The following is an 18,979-nucleotide window of genomic DNA, read 5'->3' as shown; positions in this document are numbered from 1 at the left end:
TCAGACCTCCAGATCACATCTACAGTTAACGATTTATAACTAGTTTTCAGACTCTAATGTTAAATGTCAGATACTAATTCCTCTTTGTGCCTTTACTTCTACCTAATCCATATGGAAATGACTTCTGTAGCTAGCCTAAATTGTATGTAAAAAAAGAAAAAAGTGTAATTCTGTAAATATTCTTGCCATTAGTAGAATTATTTACTAGTACATTTGCATCCGGCCTGCTTCAAGGGTTTGTAGTTGGATGGAGCTGAAATAAGCCTAAATGCACATTGTGATAGTAATGCACTTGACTTATGACTAAAGACAGCGTGCATTGTGATCTTAGTGGTGTGCCAGTTTTGTGATGACTTCTTCATCTGACTTCTTGAGTGCTTGGCATCTAACAAATAAAAAGCAAAGTAGTGTAGTGCATGAGGAAAAGGCATCCATGCAATACAGCATGTGTACACATGTCATGTTGTCTATATCCGAGCCATTTAGAATACAAAAGCATTGGGTTAATAATATCATAAGATTAGTTCCAAATATAACCAGCTTTGAGTCAGCTGAGCTCCTTTTAAATGTCTCCAACATTAACAAAAGACAAAACTACAAGTTAATGACCATGGAACTGAACCCTAAAAATGAAATGGCTCGTGCAAAAGGGTTGGATGTACATTTCGTTACGATTCGTATTTCATTTCCCATCTTTAAAATGGAATCACTTCTGCCAATTATGTGCCAAACACTGATAAGGCGATTCATTTTGTGGTAGATTGGACGCTGTATTCGTGATTTGGGGCATATTTGGTAAAAATAGGTCCCCGGCCTCCTCCTTAGGAAAGAAATAATAGCCAATCGGAATGGAATATGAAAATATATACATGTTTTTCACGACTCCAGAGATAATGTATACCAATTTGTGTGAAATCTGTAGCAGCAAAAATCTAGCTAGGAATGGGCACAAACTATAAGGATAGGTGGAGTTGAGTCATAATCCAAGGACATGTTTTAACACATTTAGACCTGAGGATGATTCTACAAATGCCTTCTAATTCCGGGCCGCGGACCCCCATCTGAACATATGTAGTTCCAGCGACCTCCCAGAAGCAAAGATTTTAGTTAAAAACGTTCACTGTGAAAGAATATATTCAAAGATTTGTGCCACATTGTCATTTATAATTTTTTCCAAAATAGCAGATCTACAAGCTGCACTTGGTGCCACGCTATGAGCTTGTAGATCTGCTATGAGCTTGTAGATCTGCTATGAGCTTGTAGATCTGCTATTTTTCACTTTATCTAGTACTAGTTGTAATTCAATTACCGGTAGTTTCTACAGTTCAAGAGTTGTATAGGCCAAAACCAAAATAGGCCTAAGGGCCGATTCATACTCCTATTTTACCGCCGTTTCGGCACTTTAGTGCCGAAATTATTTCGGCTCGTCAGAAATTTTCAGTAGCACCGAACCTCAAATGACGTCACATTGTAGGCTCTACAGAGCCGAACCGACTTTTATTCGGCTCTAAAATAGGATTATGAATCGGCCCTAACACTGCCACCACCGTATTGGAGCTTCCGAGTGTTATGTTTTCACATGTATGTACCTAACCAGTAAATCTGTGACAATAATCTGATCTGATCCATGAGGCTGATTTGAAAAAAATGTAGGTGGAGTCTTCCTTCCTTGGCCTACTGTGGGAATTGGGAGTCTCTATTTTGCAGAGCCGGGGTTTTGATGGGGGCTGATGGGACGCTTGTTTTACAGCGCCGGCTACTAGCGCCCCCTCAGCAACCATTGACTCCCAGGCTCTGCCAAAGAGAGTCTCCCACTGGGAATTAGCCCTTCGCTAAATCCCACCCCAAAAAGCGATTGTCTAATGCCAACCTAAATAGTTTAGCAACTGCTGCTATGCAGGTCAAGCTTTCGCCACCTCATAGCTGTCAATGTTATTTTGCATGGCTGTGTTGTTGAACATATACACGGCTTAACGTCGGGAAAGTTACACGACTGACCCACCCAAGCTGATTTCTCCCATGTCCCATTTCATTTCCTCGTATTTCGAGTTTATTTAAATAATGTCATGCACATTTTTCCAGTGCATAGCCTACTGCAGGCCTTTTGATGCTCTTGCTACTGAAATGATTGATTATTTATATGGAGAAATCTCATCATTTAACATGCATCTCTATGGGTGAGAAGGACAGCTTGCCCTGTCTCCTCGCTGCTAACATGCGTATTGGACAAGGACGGGTTGGTGAGGGACTTAGCGAAGGGCTAATTTATTTGACACTTATCATTCAAGTAGCCTGGGCAGCATTCCTTTTCGGGTTTATGATCCGGTCGGGAGCGGATGATATCGCTATGTCATGTTGTAGTCATTGTTTTGTAGTTTTTCCCTCAAACCGATTTCTCAAAAAAAAAGCAGCAGGCTACGAGAGCTTTTATTGTTATTCTTCCGGTTTGAGGAAAGGAAGTTCCGGATGATTGTCCTGCCTGATAAAACAATGACTACAACATGACGCAATGATATCATCCGCTCCAGACCGGTTCACACAGCAATTTTGTAACAGACCAGGCTTTCCTCTGAGGTGGAAAGCCTGGTGACACAAGGTTATCATTCAAGTGGTGTCTGGGTCCGGGAATAGTTGGCACAGTCATGGATTGGGGCAAAAACATAATCTCTGCCTACTGGCTGGCAGGGCAGGTTGTGGCCTCCTGGTGGCGCTATAATAGGCCAATGTGAAAAGGGTGCAATTTCTTGTTACGCCTTGGATAGCCTCGGTACCAGGCTTTCATTTTTGTTGGTGCAAGAATTGAAAGCCTGGAGGAACGCATTGGCCGCTCTGGTCTAAAAGTGGGAGTCAACCCTTACCGGGTGGGCGTCGCTCCAAATTATGTGACGTAGCGCTGCACTAGGGGGGAGAGGAGGGGCCGGGGGTGACGGACAGATCGATGAGATCCAATCAGGGCGTGCGCAAATCTCAGCCACGACCCACCCCTCTAGACCAGAAACCTAACACGTTAGCTCAGGCTACGCCTTGGATGATTTTGTTCCAAAAACGTGTTTTGCTAAAATCCAGTTGGTGGCACTATAACAGGCCAATAACAGGCCGTCTTGAACACATAGTATGTAACGATTTGCAGGCTTTTTGGACAGAATCTGGAGGAGTAATATTAAAAAAATGTTTTTCAAAAGTCGGCCTCCTGGTGGCGCTATAACAGGCCGTTCTGGAAAATTTGGGGCAGAGGTTCATCGTTGGCATCCAGGGAGTGTGTGTGCAGAATTTGGCATCGACCGGGTTAGCGGTGCCGGAGATTAGCTGTACACAGACAGACGGACACACACACGAGTGCAAAACATACTCTCTCCCCAGTCCCCATGCCTTCGGCCTGGTGGAGACAATAACCCAAATAGTTGGGTGACAAATACTGAACTGGCTAGAAGGGTACAGTTTTTGCTTGTTTCCAGACAACGTTCACTAGTTGCTAATGCAAGTCATTTATTGACCATGTCATGATGTTTATCAGTATCCACAAACTGAAGATTTGTCAAGTATCTTGTGTAGAGTTGGCTTATAAATACAGTCTATCTAGATTAGAACAAATACAATTCACTTACAGTCTTCAACCTTCAATGTCTCAACCTTGAGTTTTGCATCTTAACTTTTTATGTGAATTATCAATGGTGCCATGTTTTTTTCCCCCATTACATTAAATTATGTGTAAATAACCTGTGGTTTTGAAGTTACATTCTGTTCCTAATCTGATTTAGAATCCACCTAGCAAGAGCTTTTGCTGACTGTTTGTTATGGTTACATATATGGGCAGGAGAACCCTGTTTGGTAAATGTTATTGTTGCCTTTTACCATACTGTCATAAACGCAATTGAATTTCTTGCTTAAATTGGGGGATGGGTCCATTTCCGCAAGCGATGACCTTATCCAGAAACTTACTAAACATGCATAATGGCCAACTTTAAATTGAAATACATTTTATGTTAGGACTTCGGTTTATTGATCACACATCTGGGATGTTGTTGCTGTTGTTGCTAGCTGGCTAACTTAGCAGTATTTCACCTTTGAATTCTCAAACACGTCGCCATCTTGCAAGGCAGATTTTCAGCGTAGACTGAGCGCTGAAATGACGTTTTAACAGTTCAAACAAAACAAGTAACTTTGGTACAGACAGGTGATTCACACTCACCTCATATTTAGAAATAACAGCCAATGAAGCGAAACTTATCCCTATTAGAATGTTGTAGAAATCGTTGATTGTAAATCCGCGGGTTAACGGACTGTGGACGACTGGGCAAGCTGTAGGCTGCGCCGCATTTGTCTGTCGACGTCCTGGAAGGACATCATGTATTTTCCTATATGATAAGGAGAAATACACGTTGGGAAACGCCTATACTCTATCACCATTTGTTCCTGTTTTTTTCCTTAAGATTTAAGTCACACTACATAAATATCTTGATAAATACCTACATTTTTGTAAGTAAATATTTATTTTACACCTGTAAGGATCAGGTTGTGTGACAGTTAAACCTTTCCTACAAGCAAAGTAATGTTCCCGTGGGCTGTGATCTAAAAAATCTATAAATAAAAAAGAAACAATACTTGCTCGATTTATTAAAATTATATCTTTAAGTGTATTTTTAATATAAATTATTAACATTAACCGAGATTTTATGGTAAATTCTAATATGTCTAAGCAAAAAGCAAAGCATATATCTCTCTCCTCTAGAGATCCCTCATCCCACATTTCAGTATCAGACATTTCATATTCTGTTGTCTATTGAGGTATGTAACAGGCAACAGCTGTTATTTACGGCATTTGCCACCAATCACTATGATCATTAGAAGATTAATAATAAATTACTCCAGTCAGACTGCAATGCAAAAGTCAAACGTGGAACTCGTGGCGTTTAAGGCTTTGTTTTGACACGGATTGTTTACGGCGACGGTCAAAACAATGGTTCTTTTCCTTGTTCTCTTCTCGGTTATAGCGTACCTTGTTTGGATAAAATGGATTTACTATCGACATCAACTAAACAGTGCCACGTCTTTTAAACGTTTAATGAGTTTTTCGTCAAGTAGAGAAGAGCAGGTTCCTGTATCTGTTACAGACAACCGTGAAATCAGAGCACTGATTGTAACTGCACATCCAGATGATGAATGCATGTTCTTCGCGCCGACTATTTTAAGACTCGTCGAGTTCAAGGCCCAAGTTCATTTACTATGTTTATCTCAAGGTATCAGAATAATAATTATTTTTTATCATTTGAACGGTATCAGAATTTTTAAACACTGAACAACTCAAATTACATTATTTAGTTTGGTATTTTTGATTTGGATCTATTTTGTTCTTTGTATTTCACCATGATTTATCGAATTTAATATATACAAATCCTGGAATGGAAGATTATTCCACTCTTTTTTTTGCCACTTGTTTTATCTCAAAATGTCCCATTTTATGGTTAACAAGGCAGCCTATAGGTAGTCTCATATACCATTTTTACTGCTTTTACTAATCATTGAAAAAATAATTGAAATGTGAATTGGAAACACTACATTTTTAAGTTATATGCGTATTTCTTATTAATACATGTTGGTGTATTTAGCTGCCTCCAATTATACTAGTAGGTCTTTATTCAATGAGCTGCATTATCTGCATAGGTCATGAATGATTAGAATATTAGAATAGATGGCTGAAAATATAATTTAAAAACATAATTCTCTACGGATTATTGTGAAACAGATAATGCTGACTATATGTCTATGTTTCATTAAAAAAGAAAAAAAACTGATCTTTGCCCCAAATGTATACAGGAAATTTCTACAACCAAGGAGCACAGCGTAAAGAGGAACTTATGAAAAGCTGTGCAATGTTGGGGATACCAGCCTCCAGAGTTAGCATAGCAGACCATAAGTAAGTAGAGTTGTTTTAATACCAAAATACCAAAACGTAAATTAAGGGTATGTGTACCAGAATCGGTATTGGGAACTAAGGGAACATTTATATCGGTACATCTCTATAAGTAAGAAGACTACAGTATGCAATAATGGAAGACAATTTAGATATTCAAATAATCGTGTTGAATATATTGTAATATAATAATAATTATATATATATATGATCTCATTAATTCACAAAATCAGTGTAAATAGAAAAATGTTGATGACTAGTATTCTTGTCATTAACAAATAGGACTTCCCTAATTTATACTTTGTCTTTATGACCACATTGCTCACTGAAAACAAATGATAAAAAACACAATGTGTGCAACAATGTATAAATTATCTGTTGGAACCCAGCATGCCTGCCTGTTAGAGCGTGTCAAGCCCTTCCCCCAATGGTAACCCACAGTTACTTTCTCAGAACAAAAAGTGACTTGACCACAGATCAAACTCTTCCATTCTTACCACAACAGCCTAGTCAACAGGGCCTGATGTATTAGCCCTGAGTCTGTGTCAATGGAGGGAAAAATGATCAGACCTCAATGGCATTTAGAGGTTTGTCTCATGGGACGTAGACTACCACACAACATTATATTTCATAACATTATAATCCACACATTGATATTATTATTGAACTTGCCCATACTGTGTATTTAAATTCCATCTCCCCTGAGATGTAGCCCCATATTTATCAATACTGTTACTACTTAGTACTATTATTGCAAGTAGATCGGGAGAGGCTTATTGTCGGTATCAACCGTGTTAGTTTGTAGCGGCTACAATGCACTACTAGACCCCTGAGGGATCGATATTGCTGAGGTGGAGCGCCACACCTACCATCAGCTCCCAGTACTTACCGCAAGCTGAGTTGGCGGTGCCCGGGATCAAACACATGACCTTGTCCAAAGGCGAAAGCTCTATCGATTGAGCTAAACGGACATAATACTGTAGCTTGTTTGCTTCTGGAGATAACTAACATTTTACAGTTTGTTTCTTTTTCACTTGTTGGCTCTGCATAGCAAAGTGCCAATTTAACCTTTTTCTTATCTCTAAGAACTGTTTGTATGTTGGTGATGAAGAATACTGCGAAGCAGTGAAGCAGCATGCAAACCAAATTTGTTAAACAAGTATTAGTGGATTAAACAAAACATCTTCAACAGATTGAGAGACATTAAAATGTTTACAACAAATAACAAAAACGTTCATCAAATGTAATCCTTTGGCAAAGTATTTTTGTCATTTGACTTGAAATCCATGCACTATTTGTAATTAATAATAATTTTATATGACATCAAATGGGCCTACATCAAAATATATATACATAGAATCTCATAACCATTGTCATTTCATACCCAAAGTAATACGAGAACAAATGTACAATAATAATAATGATGTCGTATTTTGATTTCTTGTCTTGTTGATCCAGCAGGGAGATTTACTGTTAATAAGTGTTTTACAGAACAAAACAAAACATAAAACAACATCAAAATCAAAGCAAAAGCAATAATAGCATTAAAAAATTTAAAAAAGCAGCGAAATAGGCAAAATAAAATAGGTCTTGAGCTGAGTTTTAAAGATGTCTATGGTTGGCATGTTGGTATGGCCATGTTACAGTAAAGTAATGGCAAAAGGTGAAACTCAGGCTGAATTCATTGTGTGTGGATGAGCTTTGCAGCTTTACCAAGAAATGTTGTTTCTTGTTAGTTAAATACAGGTTGGCTCAACAAAAATGCAGCGTGAACTCTGGTACTAACCTGTAACTCTCAGTCTCACAGTTATATTATAAAATGGCATGGTGCCCAGATTGTCTGCCCCAGAGAACATTACACACACACACACACACCATACACCATACAATTTTATCATCTTGTGCACACAGAACATAGCTGAACTTTGATCTAAGCACTGTCTGGAGTGCAGCCCATTTTCCCCTCCTGTGTTTTCGTTGTTTGCCCAAATACACACGCCTAAACTGCTCTTGGAGAACTCTCACCCGAATCACTCCACCTCCCTCACTCGCTCCTCTATCTCTCCACCCCCCCCCCCCCTCCTTTTCTTTCTGTCTGCTGAAGCCAACGGCCAAGGACTGTGGGATACATTTTGGCTCTGCTCTGAGCACTCCAATGTAGGTCATTCTGATCTGTTTTCCTTTTTGTGTCTGTTGGTTGGCCACTGCTATTTCTTAATGCATTACTTCCCTTGCCACGATTGTCCAGATGTACATCCTTTGCTTGACCCTTCTTCTATTATCTAAAATTAAATTTTACTCATAAAAGAATGTAATTGAATCATGTGTATTTTGGTATCCACATGGGAACTGTGTTCCTTCAATATGGATTTTGGACTTCATGGGGCCAGTCTGGGACGTCAGTCATCTATGGCAGATCTAAATTATAAAGTATGAATAAACAATTTTGCAAGGTTTCAGCCCAATCAGAGCTCCTTTGACTTCCATTATCAAATTAAAGTTAAATATTTTAAAGAAAAAGTATAAAAAAAAAATAACAATATACATGACTAGACTCCTGCCGAGCAATGGCATAAAAACATTCCTTATCATATAATATATGGTCTCACAGAGAGAAACATCTATTAGGTTTAGCTCCCTCAAAATGCCAATAGGTTATGTTTTTTGTACAGGTTCGACTATAACTTTATCTTCTTTGTGATATAGTTCCCATAATTAATTAGCACTGAATGCAAGAGGATAGCAGAGAGCATTTCTAGATGGATTCGGCATTTACACCTGCCACACTTTAACAGCTAAAATTGCTTGAGGCATGCATTATCTTCTATCTAGACGATTCATTCTATTATTGTTTTGTTTGGCTCATAATGGAATATGACCGTCATATTAATTAAATATCGTGTATGAAGTTTATTTGCAGCCTGTGCATCTTCTTAGACAATGTCATAGCATAAAACAAATAAAAAGAAAATATTAGTAATTCCTATAGCCAGAATTGCTCCTTTGACAAGCATTTTTGTAGATTGGTTTCATTTCTGATAGGCCTTTTATATCATTATTGTGCCAACAGTTATTAAAATCTGTATTTTACTCAGTAATTCTCAGTATTGACAAAGTCATCATTGGGTCCATTTGTTTCTGGATAACGGCTATAGATGAGACATGTGAATGCTCACAAAACTTCTAGAGTTAGCTGTCCAAGATCACAGGGATAACATGGGAATTCTGTTTTAACGTGGATTTTCCCTTTAATGCCAGCTGAATAGGACAGCTGTGTTGACAGTATCGGGGGCCCCAGTGCATGTTGGGGCCTTTGTGATCAAGCCTGATATGAGCACGCTTTGCTGCCTCTGCTCTTGCCCTGGCTTGACCTCTGTCTACGACTCTACTCTCTGCCCCATTAGATATGTGCACTGCACACGTTCATCCTATTCTACCTCTTAATTACTCTCCATATCTATTTATTATTTTTGTCATGTCTCAAATCAGTCTCTTTGTCTCCCATGTAAAATGTATAACTGTAGCCCTGGGATGATTTTATGACGATGCAGCTACTGACTTGTGCTGGGAATATCATAATGTATAAGCTTTTGTCTCAGCCAGGCCGAAGACTTGGCTGAGACTATGTTTTTTGCCTCTGCCGCCTATCTGTGTGTGTCAGTCTGACTGTGTGACCAGCTAATCTCCACCCAATTGTTTTTCAAATCAGCCTGTCATAGCGCCACCTTGAGACAGATTTTTGCTAAACACATATTTTGTTAATACTACAGATTTTGTCAAAACTTCACGCAAATCAGTATACATTAGCACTAAGCAATTAGCAGTAGCACTCAGGATGTTACTATGTCTGGTGTACAGCAGTAGTACTGTATGTGCCATTGCATAAGATTTCACTCTACACTTAGTGTAGAGTGAAAACCTGAGTGGAGCTTATAGAGCACGCAGGAGAGTTTAAGTGGTTAAGGTGGCAATTCAACGGCATCTAAAAATAGATTATAATAGATATTTATTGATAAATCATAATCAAATTGAATCACTGTGAAGTCACCCCACCACTGGCTATGTTTTTCTCTGGCTAGCCAACTCACAGTTTGTAGCCTATAAAGTAAGTAGTTGTAGAGGTCTATTGTACAAAGTAGACAAGGTTGTGTCTACAATGATGCTATTATAAATACAACTGCCTCATTATGATGGGATACTGGGGATAGCATCTCAGCCAATCACACTACGACATATAATCTGACGCTGGCAGTTTAGGCCTGTGTGTCATGTGACCAGACAAAACAAGCCCTCTCTGACGCGTGAATTGGGATCGCACTTGAATGGTTGGCACGCCACGCCCCCCGAGGCGCTGCTCGAGTGTATACCGTGCCCAGACCGTCTCCAATTGGCTGGCTCTATCCATCTATTTATAAACTCTTATTTATAAAGCATTTTAATGGATGCATGTTATTGTTATTATTAGGCCTATACATTCTGGAAACAGCCAGCCAGTTGGAGACGGTCTGGGCGCGGTTTACACTCTAGCAGCACATCGGGGGGGTGTGGCGTTCCAAGCATTCCAGTGCGATCCCAAATCATGCCTCTCTGACACACTCACCCAATCACTTTACTGGGCCAAAGTTCAACAACTGCATACAGATGCCTGCAAGCAATTAGACGTCCACATGCAAAGCCACAAAGGGGGCTGGGGAGGTTACTCTAGGACGTTTTGTACTGTTGCCATAGTGAAGCAGATACTCAGCCTGTATCCTGCTTGAGAAAGGTCAGGTGTCCATTTTTATTTTGTACTCTCCGTGTTCACTTTTTCTTAACAACGGTTGCTAGGCCTTATGATCATTCTGGAACTGCACATTGTACTTGTGTACAATGTAATAATAGCTCTTGAATAGCCTAGGACCTAGGTCTTTAACCAAGCTGTGAAGCCAAGATGAAGGTTTTTCCCCCTTTTCATTATAACCTAAAGTTAACCAAATTGAAATTAATCGGCCATTGTGGCCTAGGGAAATCAGATTGTCACTTTGAATCTTTTTAATTGAACATATATATTTTATTTTAATTCCATTTTAACTAAAATAAATACTCCATGAACAAGATAGGTTGCAGTTATCAACATGTCATGGGGCAGTGCATTCAACCCTGATGTCAAGCCATAGTTCCCCAATGCCCCCACCCCTGTGACACAGCCCTGCACCATGCACCCTCCACCCACCCCCTAATGCCTGAACCTCACAACACTGATGGCCATTAGATTTGTGATGACCTACTGTCCTGACTCCTGGCTCATTGTTGGGAAGTAAGAAAGTGGGATTTTGGAAATCCTCAATTCAATTCAAAGGGCTTTATTGGCATGGGAAAACATATGTTTACATTGCCAAAGCAAAAACTGGACTAATACAATCAAAACAAACTTTATGTACAATAGAGAATGGATTAGTTGGGGTAGTGTGTGTGATGTCCCTTGACTGTTCAGATGAACAACCCCTAACCTCAGGACTTCCCAGCACTCCCTGATGGTCCCATTCCAAAAGAGATCCCTTTCAAAGGTTGGCTAAATCAGCACCGTTTAGAAGTGTGCTTCTGGAAAACAAGCTAGAAATGACTGAAGTTATATGATATCAGCTTGCAGCAAGTTTGTTTCCCCCCGATCAACCAGAGTCCGCAGCAATATCATAGAGATGGTATTTGAGTAATACAATGAGTCGATCTGTCCAGGTGATAAATTGACTATTGATTCACAAGTTCACAAAACAGCCTCCATCACGTTCAGAGTATGGGTTTTATGGGTAAGTCTCCCATTGGCTTAGAGGCAGCCAATTATGAAAAGGTGTCTACTAAGGTAGTAAAGGTGCTTTTCAAGCACCTGGCAAAAATCTATGCTGCTCTTATGTACAGTACCTTACGTTAGATATAGATGGACAGGAACTTGCTGACGAGAACTGATGAAATTCTCTTCTTGTCGGCAACACTGTTGTGCAATGGAGAAAATTACTTTAGCCATTTTGATCTCTTTCAGAAAACTTCCTGATGACCCCAATGCAGAATGGAGCATCTCCTTGGCCTCTTCTGTAATCCTCAAGCACATCAGAGCTCATTCATTCAACATGGTATTTATACTTTCAAAACAATAAATAAATACAATCTTTTTCTGTTTTCTCATGTTAGTATTGTGCCCTATTGCTTAATAGTTCCATGTGTGTACATCCACTGTACAATGGAGTGAACAATGCATCCACAGCATTGTACTTAAAAGGCAGCCTCGTCTTTGTCTTTTGTATAGTCCAAGTTATGTCTTAGCCTTTCGCTACAACAGACATGTTTGAGTGTTTATTCAGATTCGTATCAGTCTCTCATAATTGTCCACACTATTAGCTCAGAGGAATGTGGCACATTTATATAAATTGTCTCTTCTGGTCTCTCTCAGCCAGGACAAAAATAGTTAACTTGTGTGAAAAGTTGTACACAACACTTGAAAACATTATTAAATGGAGTAGGAGGATGGAGTAGGAGGATGCATGCAGCTCCCCTCAGACCAAATAGTTTGATGTATCTATCTGTCCTAGTTAAGCCTGATTTAGACTTCATGGTACAACGGTGTCGCATGCCGAAAATATCTGATCTACCAGCTCATAGCGTTGCATCCATAATGCGCTGTGAGCTTGTAGATCGGCTATTTTCGGCATGCAACACCAACATGCTACGAAGCATAAATTGGACTTTACTGCTGTTATCAAACCCAGTTATAAACATTATTTCCTCCCATCCTGCCAAGGCTCACCAGCAAAGATGCCAAGGCTCACCAGTGTTTCCTAAAAAGGAAACACATTCACACGCCAAAGGCTCATTTATACTTAAGTTAATATATACTGTCAAAAAATATGTATTTTCAACAGTATTGCCCACCATTATTGAAAGTATGAATTTGACTTTTTGTGGATGGTTTTACTTCACTCTTATTGGATATTCAACTAAAGGATTATGTATTTAACTAGAAACCTTTTCCTGGTCTTGAGGACAAGCTTCAAATAGCATTGTTTGCTTGGTTTGGCAGGATCCCAGCCTTCTACAGAAATGTGGGTCTCACTCTGTTTGTTAATGTTTCAACTGGATTTTGGTTTCCCATACCAGCAAGAATGAAAGGTCTCAAGGGATTCTCCCATTTTGACACAAAAAAGGTCATAGGTCACTTAAAATGATTGTTGGCTAAAGGTATCCCCCCTTCATGCTTGGTTTTAGAGGCAACGTCATGTATAATAAGAAAGAATGAACCAAGCACTTTTTCTTTCCCTTTGACCTGATTTTTTGTTTCTTCCTCTGGTGTGCAAGCATGCAGGCAGAAAGAAGGCTTTTAAATATCAGTTGTCTGTGGCCAAGCAGCTCTACTGTCAGAATTACTGAAACCCTTCCATTAACCCAAGACAAATCTCTTACTCCTTTTGCTTATGTTTATTCAAATTCACATTTAGCTCTCTGTATTCTGCATTCTCACTGGTACAATCGGGTATTTTGCCATTTCAGGTGCTGACCTTCGATGAAAGCGGAGTGAGTGGTCATGCCAATCACATAGCCATCCACAAAGCAGTCAGGTACCAACTTAACATTAAGCTTTTGAAATCAGAAGAAACTTGACTTAAGTTAACATCCTTTACATAAAACACTTATTCTCCTTACACATAGTACCGTATACTGTAAGCCTATCTATAGTGTGCATGTACACCCTGAAACTATAAACCTTTAGGATCCAGCCTTAGACAATTATAAAGCATGCACAGTGCACAGCACTAACAAATGCAAAATATCCAGGCACACATCAACACTCCTCTCTCCCCCACAGAGAAGAAAACACATAAACACTCTCAGTCCTCCATAATTAATCTGTTACATAGCAGAGAGGTCATCCAAACACACAGAATCTCCACTGGAGAATCACATAGTACTGCTATTAAGCCTCATTTATTTCTTGTCACATGATGGTGTTGCTCGCTGAAAATAACAGATTTCCAAGCTACTGATATGTTGTGCATGTTGTGCACATAGTAAAACAAAGTATAAACAAGGCTTTAAAGAGTGCTAGTAAATCATGTCCCTGAGGTGGGAGGACAACTGTGGTTTGGAGAGGCCCGCCAGCATAGTTGCATCAGACGAAGGGGGAAAAAACTGGTTTGGAGTATTGTGTGGTGATGAGTATATTGTAGAAAATCCCATACAAATGTGGATGCTTCAAACTGACTGCTGCACTGGTCTTTTTCATAACTGAGCAGTGAGCACCCCCTCCCTCGGCTTCCAGGCAGTCTCTAGTCATCATTTGCTTTTAAGAACTGTGCTCTCCAAATCAGATCTTGTGATTCCTGTTACTTTGTATTGCGTAGTCATTTTTCAATTTACCACATTGTTTACTCTTGACATTCTCTTCTACCCTTATCCTGAAACCTTTTTCCCAATAACAAATATAGTTTAACTAAATGCACGATTCCTTGTACTGTATACTATATTGTCAGCTTGAATTATATGTTATAAGAGACTTTATTCCTTTTTGCAACTGCAGAATATATAGATCTCTAGATCATGTAAGATTATGACCCTGTAATATTCTTCTTTTCTCTACCCGCAGTCACCTTGCCTCCACTGGCCAAGTACACAATGGTAAGTTTAAGGACCCCACTTTCTGTGAAGACACACTTTTCAAATAGAACTTAGAACTTCTGATATACAATACCTCCTGAACCGATAATTAATAGCTCCATCGAACACTGCTATTGAGCATTTCAGTACTAATGAGACATCTAATGCGCCCTAGTAAAGGTTCTCAGTGAATGTTGAACTGGACTGCTCCAAGGTGTGGATATTGGTAACAGCATGTGAATTGGGTAATGCATGGTTGAGCTGGAGAAGATCTCTGAATAAATGGCAAAAACACAGCATGTAACACAGCAATATTACATTACTTACTTGTACACACAAGTATTTATATAATTTATGATGAGAGACAAAATAAAACAGCTTCAAGCTGTTTCGTTACTTTAGAGCACCCTCTACTGTTCAAAATGACTCCTGTGATTCCTTGCGTTACATCTACATTTTGTTTAGTCTCATGGTGGCAGTATGAAGCTAGCTTTACATCTACATTTTGTTTAGTCTCATGGTGGCAGTATGAAGCTAGCTTTACATCTACATTTTGTTTAGTCATGGTGGCAGTATGAAGCTAGCTTTACATCTACATTTTGTTTAGTCTCATGGTGGCAGTATGAAGCTAGCTTTACATCTACATTTTGTTTAGTCATGGTGGCAGTATGAAGCTAGCTTTACATCTACATTTTGTTTAGTCATGGTGGCAGTATGAAGCTAGCTTTACATCTACATTTTGTTTAGTCATGGTGGCAGTATGAAGCTAGCTTTACATCTACATTTTTGTTTAGTCTCATGGTGGCAGTATGAAGCTAGCTTTCCAGTTTTGACAACAAACAGTGGTGTAAGACAGAGAGAAGTTATGTTATTGTTTAATACATTTTGTTTAGTTTTACTTTTATTTAGAAAAGGGCGCTGTGCGCACACAGAGCTTTGTTAAGTAATTTATTGCAAGCTTTCCGTGAGTGAATGCAACAAAAAATAGACTGGATCAACTAGTCACTTGAATAATCCTAATGCATGACAGATTGTAAATGTGTTATTTCTTGGTAGTTTTGAAATGAAAGTGGTTAACTAAGAGTTTGACTAAATAATAACTACATTGGATTGATTTCCTGAAAAGTAATGGAAAGTGGTGGATAAAGTACTCAACCCCAGTACACTGTAGTGTAGATACTCCTGGTTAAATATAATTAAAAGTGAAAGTTGCTCTGTCATATTTGTACTTGATTTAAAGTACTAGAGTTTTTGCTTTTTAAAATACTAAGTATTCAAAAGTACAAAGTACTTTTGCATCAATCAAATCATTGCTGTATTCAAATTTAGACATATAATTTTTAAAATCTAATATTTAAAGGTATATTCAGTGATTTCACTTAATTCAAATATCACTTATTTTTTTGTTTTGTTGTGATAATCCTCCCTACTATAGAGTGTGCTGGCCATATAAGGAGTTCCTCCCTGGCCCCAGTTAACCCCTGGGGGTGACTCTCTATCCTGATTGGACGAAAGGCTGGGTCCCACAGCCAAAAACGAAACCTAAGGTTTTTTGAGTGAAATCACTGAATATACCTTTAACAGAAAGCTTCAAAAATTGTCGCGAATTATACACATATATAAACTGTATATCATATTTACAGTAGATCATATATACAGTCAATACTGTTACATCCTCCTGTCCAATGACAAGAAGTCATTGGAAGTCATCACAAGTCCTGGCCTCACATAAATGGTAAATGGTGCATTTATATAGCGCCTTTATCCAGGGCACTTTCATTCATACACCGATGGTGGAGGAAACCATGCAAGGCACCAACCTGCACATCGGGAGCAATTAGGGGTTCGGCGTCAAGCTCAAGGACACTTCAAAACTAAGTCTGGGGGAGCCCAGGATTGAACTGGTACTTAAACCTCACGGTCACGGTTCCCATCCAGCTGTTCTACATACCACTGAGCCACTTCCGCCCCTTGGGAGCACACATCACATAATTTGGGTGTTGAGACTAGTACATGATGCAGTCTATTTAGGACATCATCATTTAGGTGTTTGGCTCATACCCAACACACTTTTAGACAAGCACTGAGCACTTTTAACTACTTCATCTGACCCACTGGATAGACATTCACATAGCTAAACTTGTGACCTCAGCCATAGAAGTAGATATATAAAACATTTTGCGAGGGAGGGCGAAATCCATTTGACCCAAACTGACGTAAGACCCGACCGTCGGACTGCCGACTGACACGGTGGGTCAAATGGATTTCGCCCTTGCTGGATTTTGTTGTGCTCCTGTGTCAAACAAGGTTTGTCAAAGAGGATTTAATGGAACCAAAGCGCCTCTTTGACACCTTTTTATTTGATATATAGATGTTGGTAATGTAGATAGATGTGAACACGGCAGTAGGGCTGCAGCTAGTTATCTATTTATTTATATGACCTTGCCTATTCGTTTGACGGTCATTAGGATCTGAGCCATAACATGATTCTACATCATACTAATAATATCAATATCTTGTTCATATCATTTCCAACAGCTACCAATCCACTTTTAGCCAATGACCTACATTTTCTGTAAGCTGCAGAATACTGGACATAAACAACTACTCCATGAATGTGGTCCATGGAGAGAACTTTGTTCACAGGCCTACTTAGCTATTTGTTTAATTAATGTGAACCCTAAATGGCATGAAGTGAACCGCTAACTGAGTCTCTGTCTGTTCTGCCAGACTGCTGTCTGCTGTCTTTGGAGACTGTTGGCGTCCTCAGGAAATATCTCTCCTATCTGGAGCTCCCTCTAAGCTGGCATTTGCCATCCGGTCTCTGCTGTGTCATAGGCTTAAAGGGCTACAGACAAGCCAGGGTGAGGCTCCAAATGAACTGTTTGTTTGCGGCGAATCTGGTTCATTTTGTATGTCACACATGTTAACAGGCTATATCTTAATTGTGGAACCAAAGCATTAGATTATTCATCATACAATATATGTACATAGAATAAATGTAATGTTCACTTTAACTTTAACTTGAAATAATCAATGTATGAAACATGTTTCCTTGTTTTTTCTCTCAGGAGGCCATGCTTTGTCATCGCACTCAACTTCTGTGGTTTCGTTATCTCTATATCTTTTTTTCACGTTACATGATTGTCAACACATTCCAGATGATCCCACAAGGACCAAAGAACCTAAAAATATATTAAGAGCCTGTTTGAAGCACATAGAGAGGAATGCACTGATTGACTCTTAAAGAGTGAGCTGGTTATGTGGAAAAATACAGAAAATAGTGAGCTTGCTGCCTAACATCTAAAATATAATCTACAAATATTAGGTAGCTATTTACAGAATGACGCTATTTCCACCTCCTTAGCACTAGGTAGCTGTCTGAGCACCACCAGCAATGAACTCTAGTTTAATGTGGGCTGAGCCATAAATGAAATGGTTATTTGTGTTTTGTTCACACCTGACAAAAGACCATTGATATTTAATATTGATGAAATAAAATTGTTGAAATGCAATGCATTTGTATGTGACTTTAATATTGTCTAGAAATACATTATGATAGGTAGGAGGGGATGCACACCAACGGTCCGACATGCGGAAAGGCCACAAACAAACACTATGGCAATGATTACTATATGTAATTATTAAACATGTATTTAACCAAAGGAATCACTTATCCTACGTGTAACTTATAATTTTTCACAATGTCAAATTATATTTTATTAATTTATGATGACCCTTGCCCTAGCCTCGACGACCTTACAGGCGTATGCGCTCAACTTATGTAATTTACATGTAGATGTAGACATTCATTATAGATATTCCACTGTCAGACAGATGTGAGGTTCTTAGCTTACGTATGATTCTTGATGACTATTTTTTATGTAGTACCATGTGTTCTTGCTTTCTGTAAATCGTTCTGGATTAAGAGCGTCTGCTAAATGCCTAAATTGTAATTGTAAATTGACCCTGTGACATCACCTCTGTTTTATTCTAGGCCTGTATTTTCTGCTGCAGGTTTAGACATGTCTCTTATTTTCTTGTGCGCTAGCATGCTTTCTTCCCACTTCTCGCCACAGAAGTTCTCAACTGTGACACTGCACACAGTACCTGGATCCAGACAGTGGGGAGAAACTCCTAGGGAGAGAAAACGACAGGCTAAAGGCTTGATTGGTGTTTTGCTTTCATGTTCATGTTATGCTTTGTCCCCATCTCCTGTTTGGTTGACAAATATGAATACCGGTACTTACCATATCCATCAGGGTTAGAGCGAGGAGTGTAGAAACTCTGGACTCCACAGGTTGTACAGAAACTGTGCTTGGCAACATGTGTGTTAAATGTGTAGATTGTCAGATTTTCAGACCCCTGGGAAGAGATGAGCAAAACCTGATATTCTAAAATCATTGATAATATCACTTGAACTTATGAAGCAGAGGCACCTTCATC

The 18,979-nt window shown here is 39.2% G+C and overlaps 2 protein-coding genes across 3 annotated transcripts in view; one reads left to right on the top strand and one right to left on the bottom strand.

Annotated features, from left to right (window-relative positions):
• Window positions 1–4,320, bottom strand: part of ncor1 (nuclear receptor corepressor 1) — an 84,118-nt gene extending 79,798 nt beyond the window's left edge. For both annotated transcript variants that reach the window (XM_083762085.1, XM_083762086.1), the window contains exon 1: window positions 4,190–4,320. The gene's annotated coding sequence lies outside the window, so the exon portion shown is untranslated. The remainder of the gene's footprint in view (window positions 1–4,189) is intronic.
• A 638-nt stretch (window positions 4,321–4,958) lies between these two features.
• LOC310872301 (N-acetylglucosaminyl-phosphatidylinositol de-N-acetylase-like) lies at window positions 4,959–17,818 on the top strand. Its single transcript, XM_083784070.1, has 7 exons — window positions 4,959–5,237; window positions 5,815–5,914; window positions 11,928–12,018; window positions 13,430–13,497; window positions 14,523–14,554; window positions 17,264–17,397; window positions 17,605–17,818. The coding sequence occupies exons 1-7, from the start codon at window positions 5,063–5,065 to the stop codon at window positions 17,731–17,733; spliced, it is 729 nt and encodes a 242-aa protein (XP_083640196.1). The 5' UTR covers window positions 4,959–5,062; the 3' UTR covers window positions 17,734–17,818.
• Window positions 17,819–18,979: the final 1,161 nt, after the last annotated feature.

This window comes from Protomyctophum parallelum, assembly GCF_964188405.1.
Source record: "Protomyctophum parallelum genome assembly, chromosome: 1".
Classification (NCBI taxonomy): Eukaryota; Metazoa; Chordata; class Actinopteri; order Myctophiformes; family Myctophidae; genus Protomyctophum; species Protomyctophum parallelum.
This window is presented reverse-complemented; position numbering and strand designations above follow the sequence as displayed.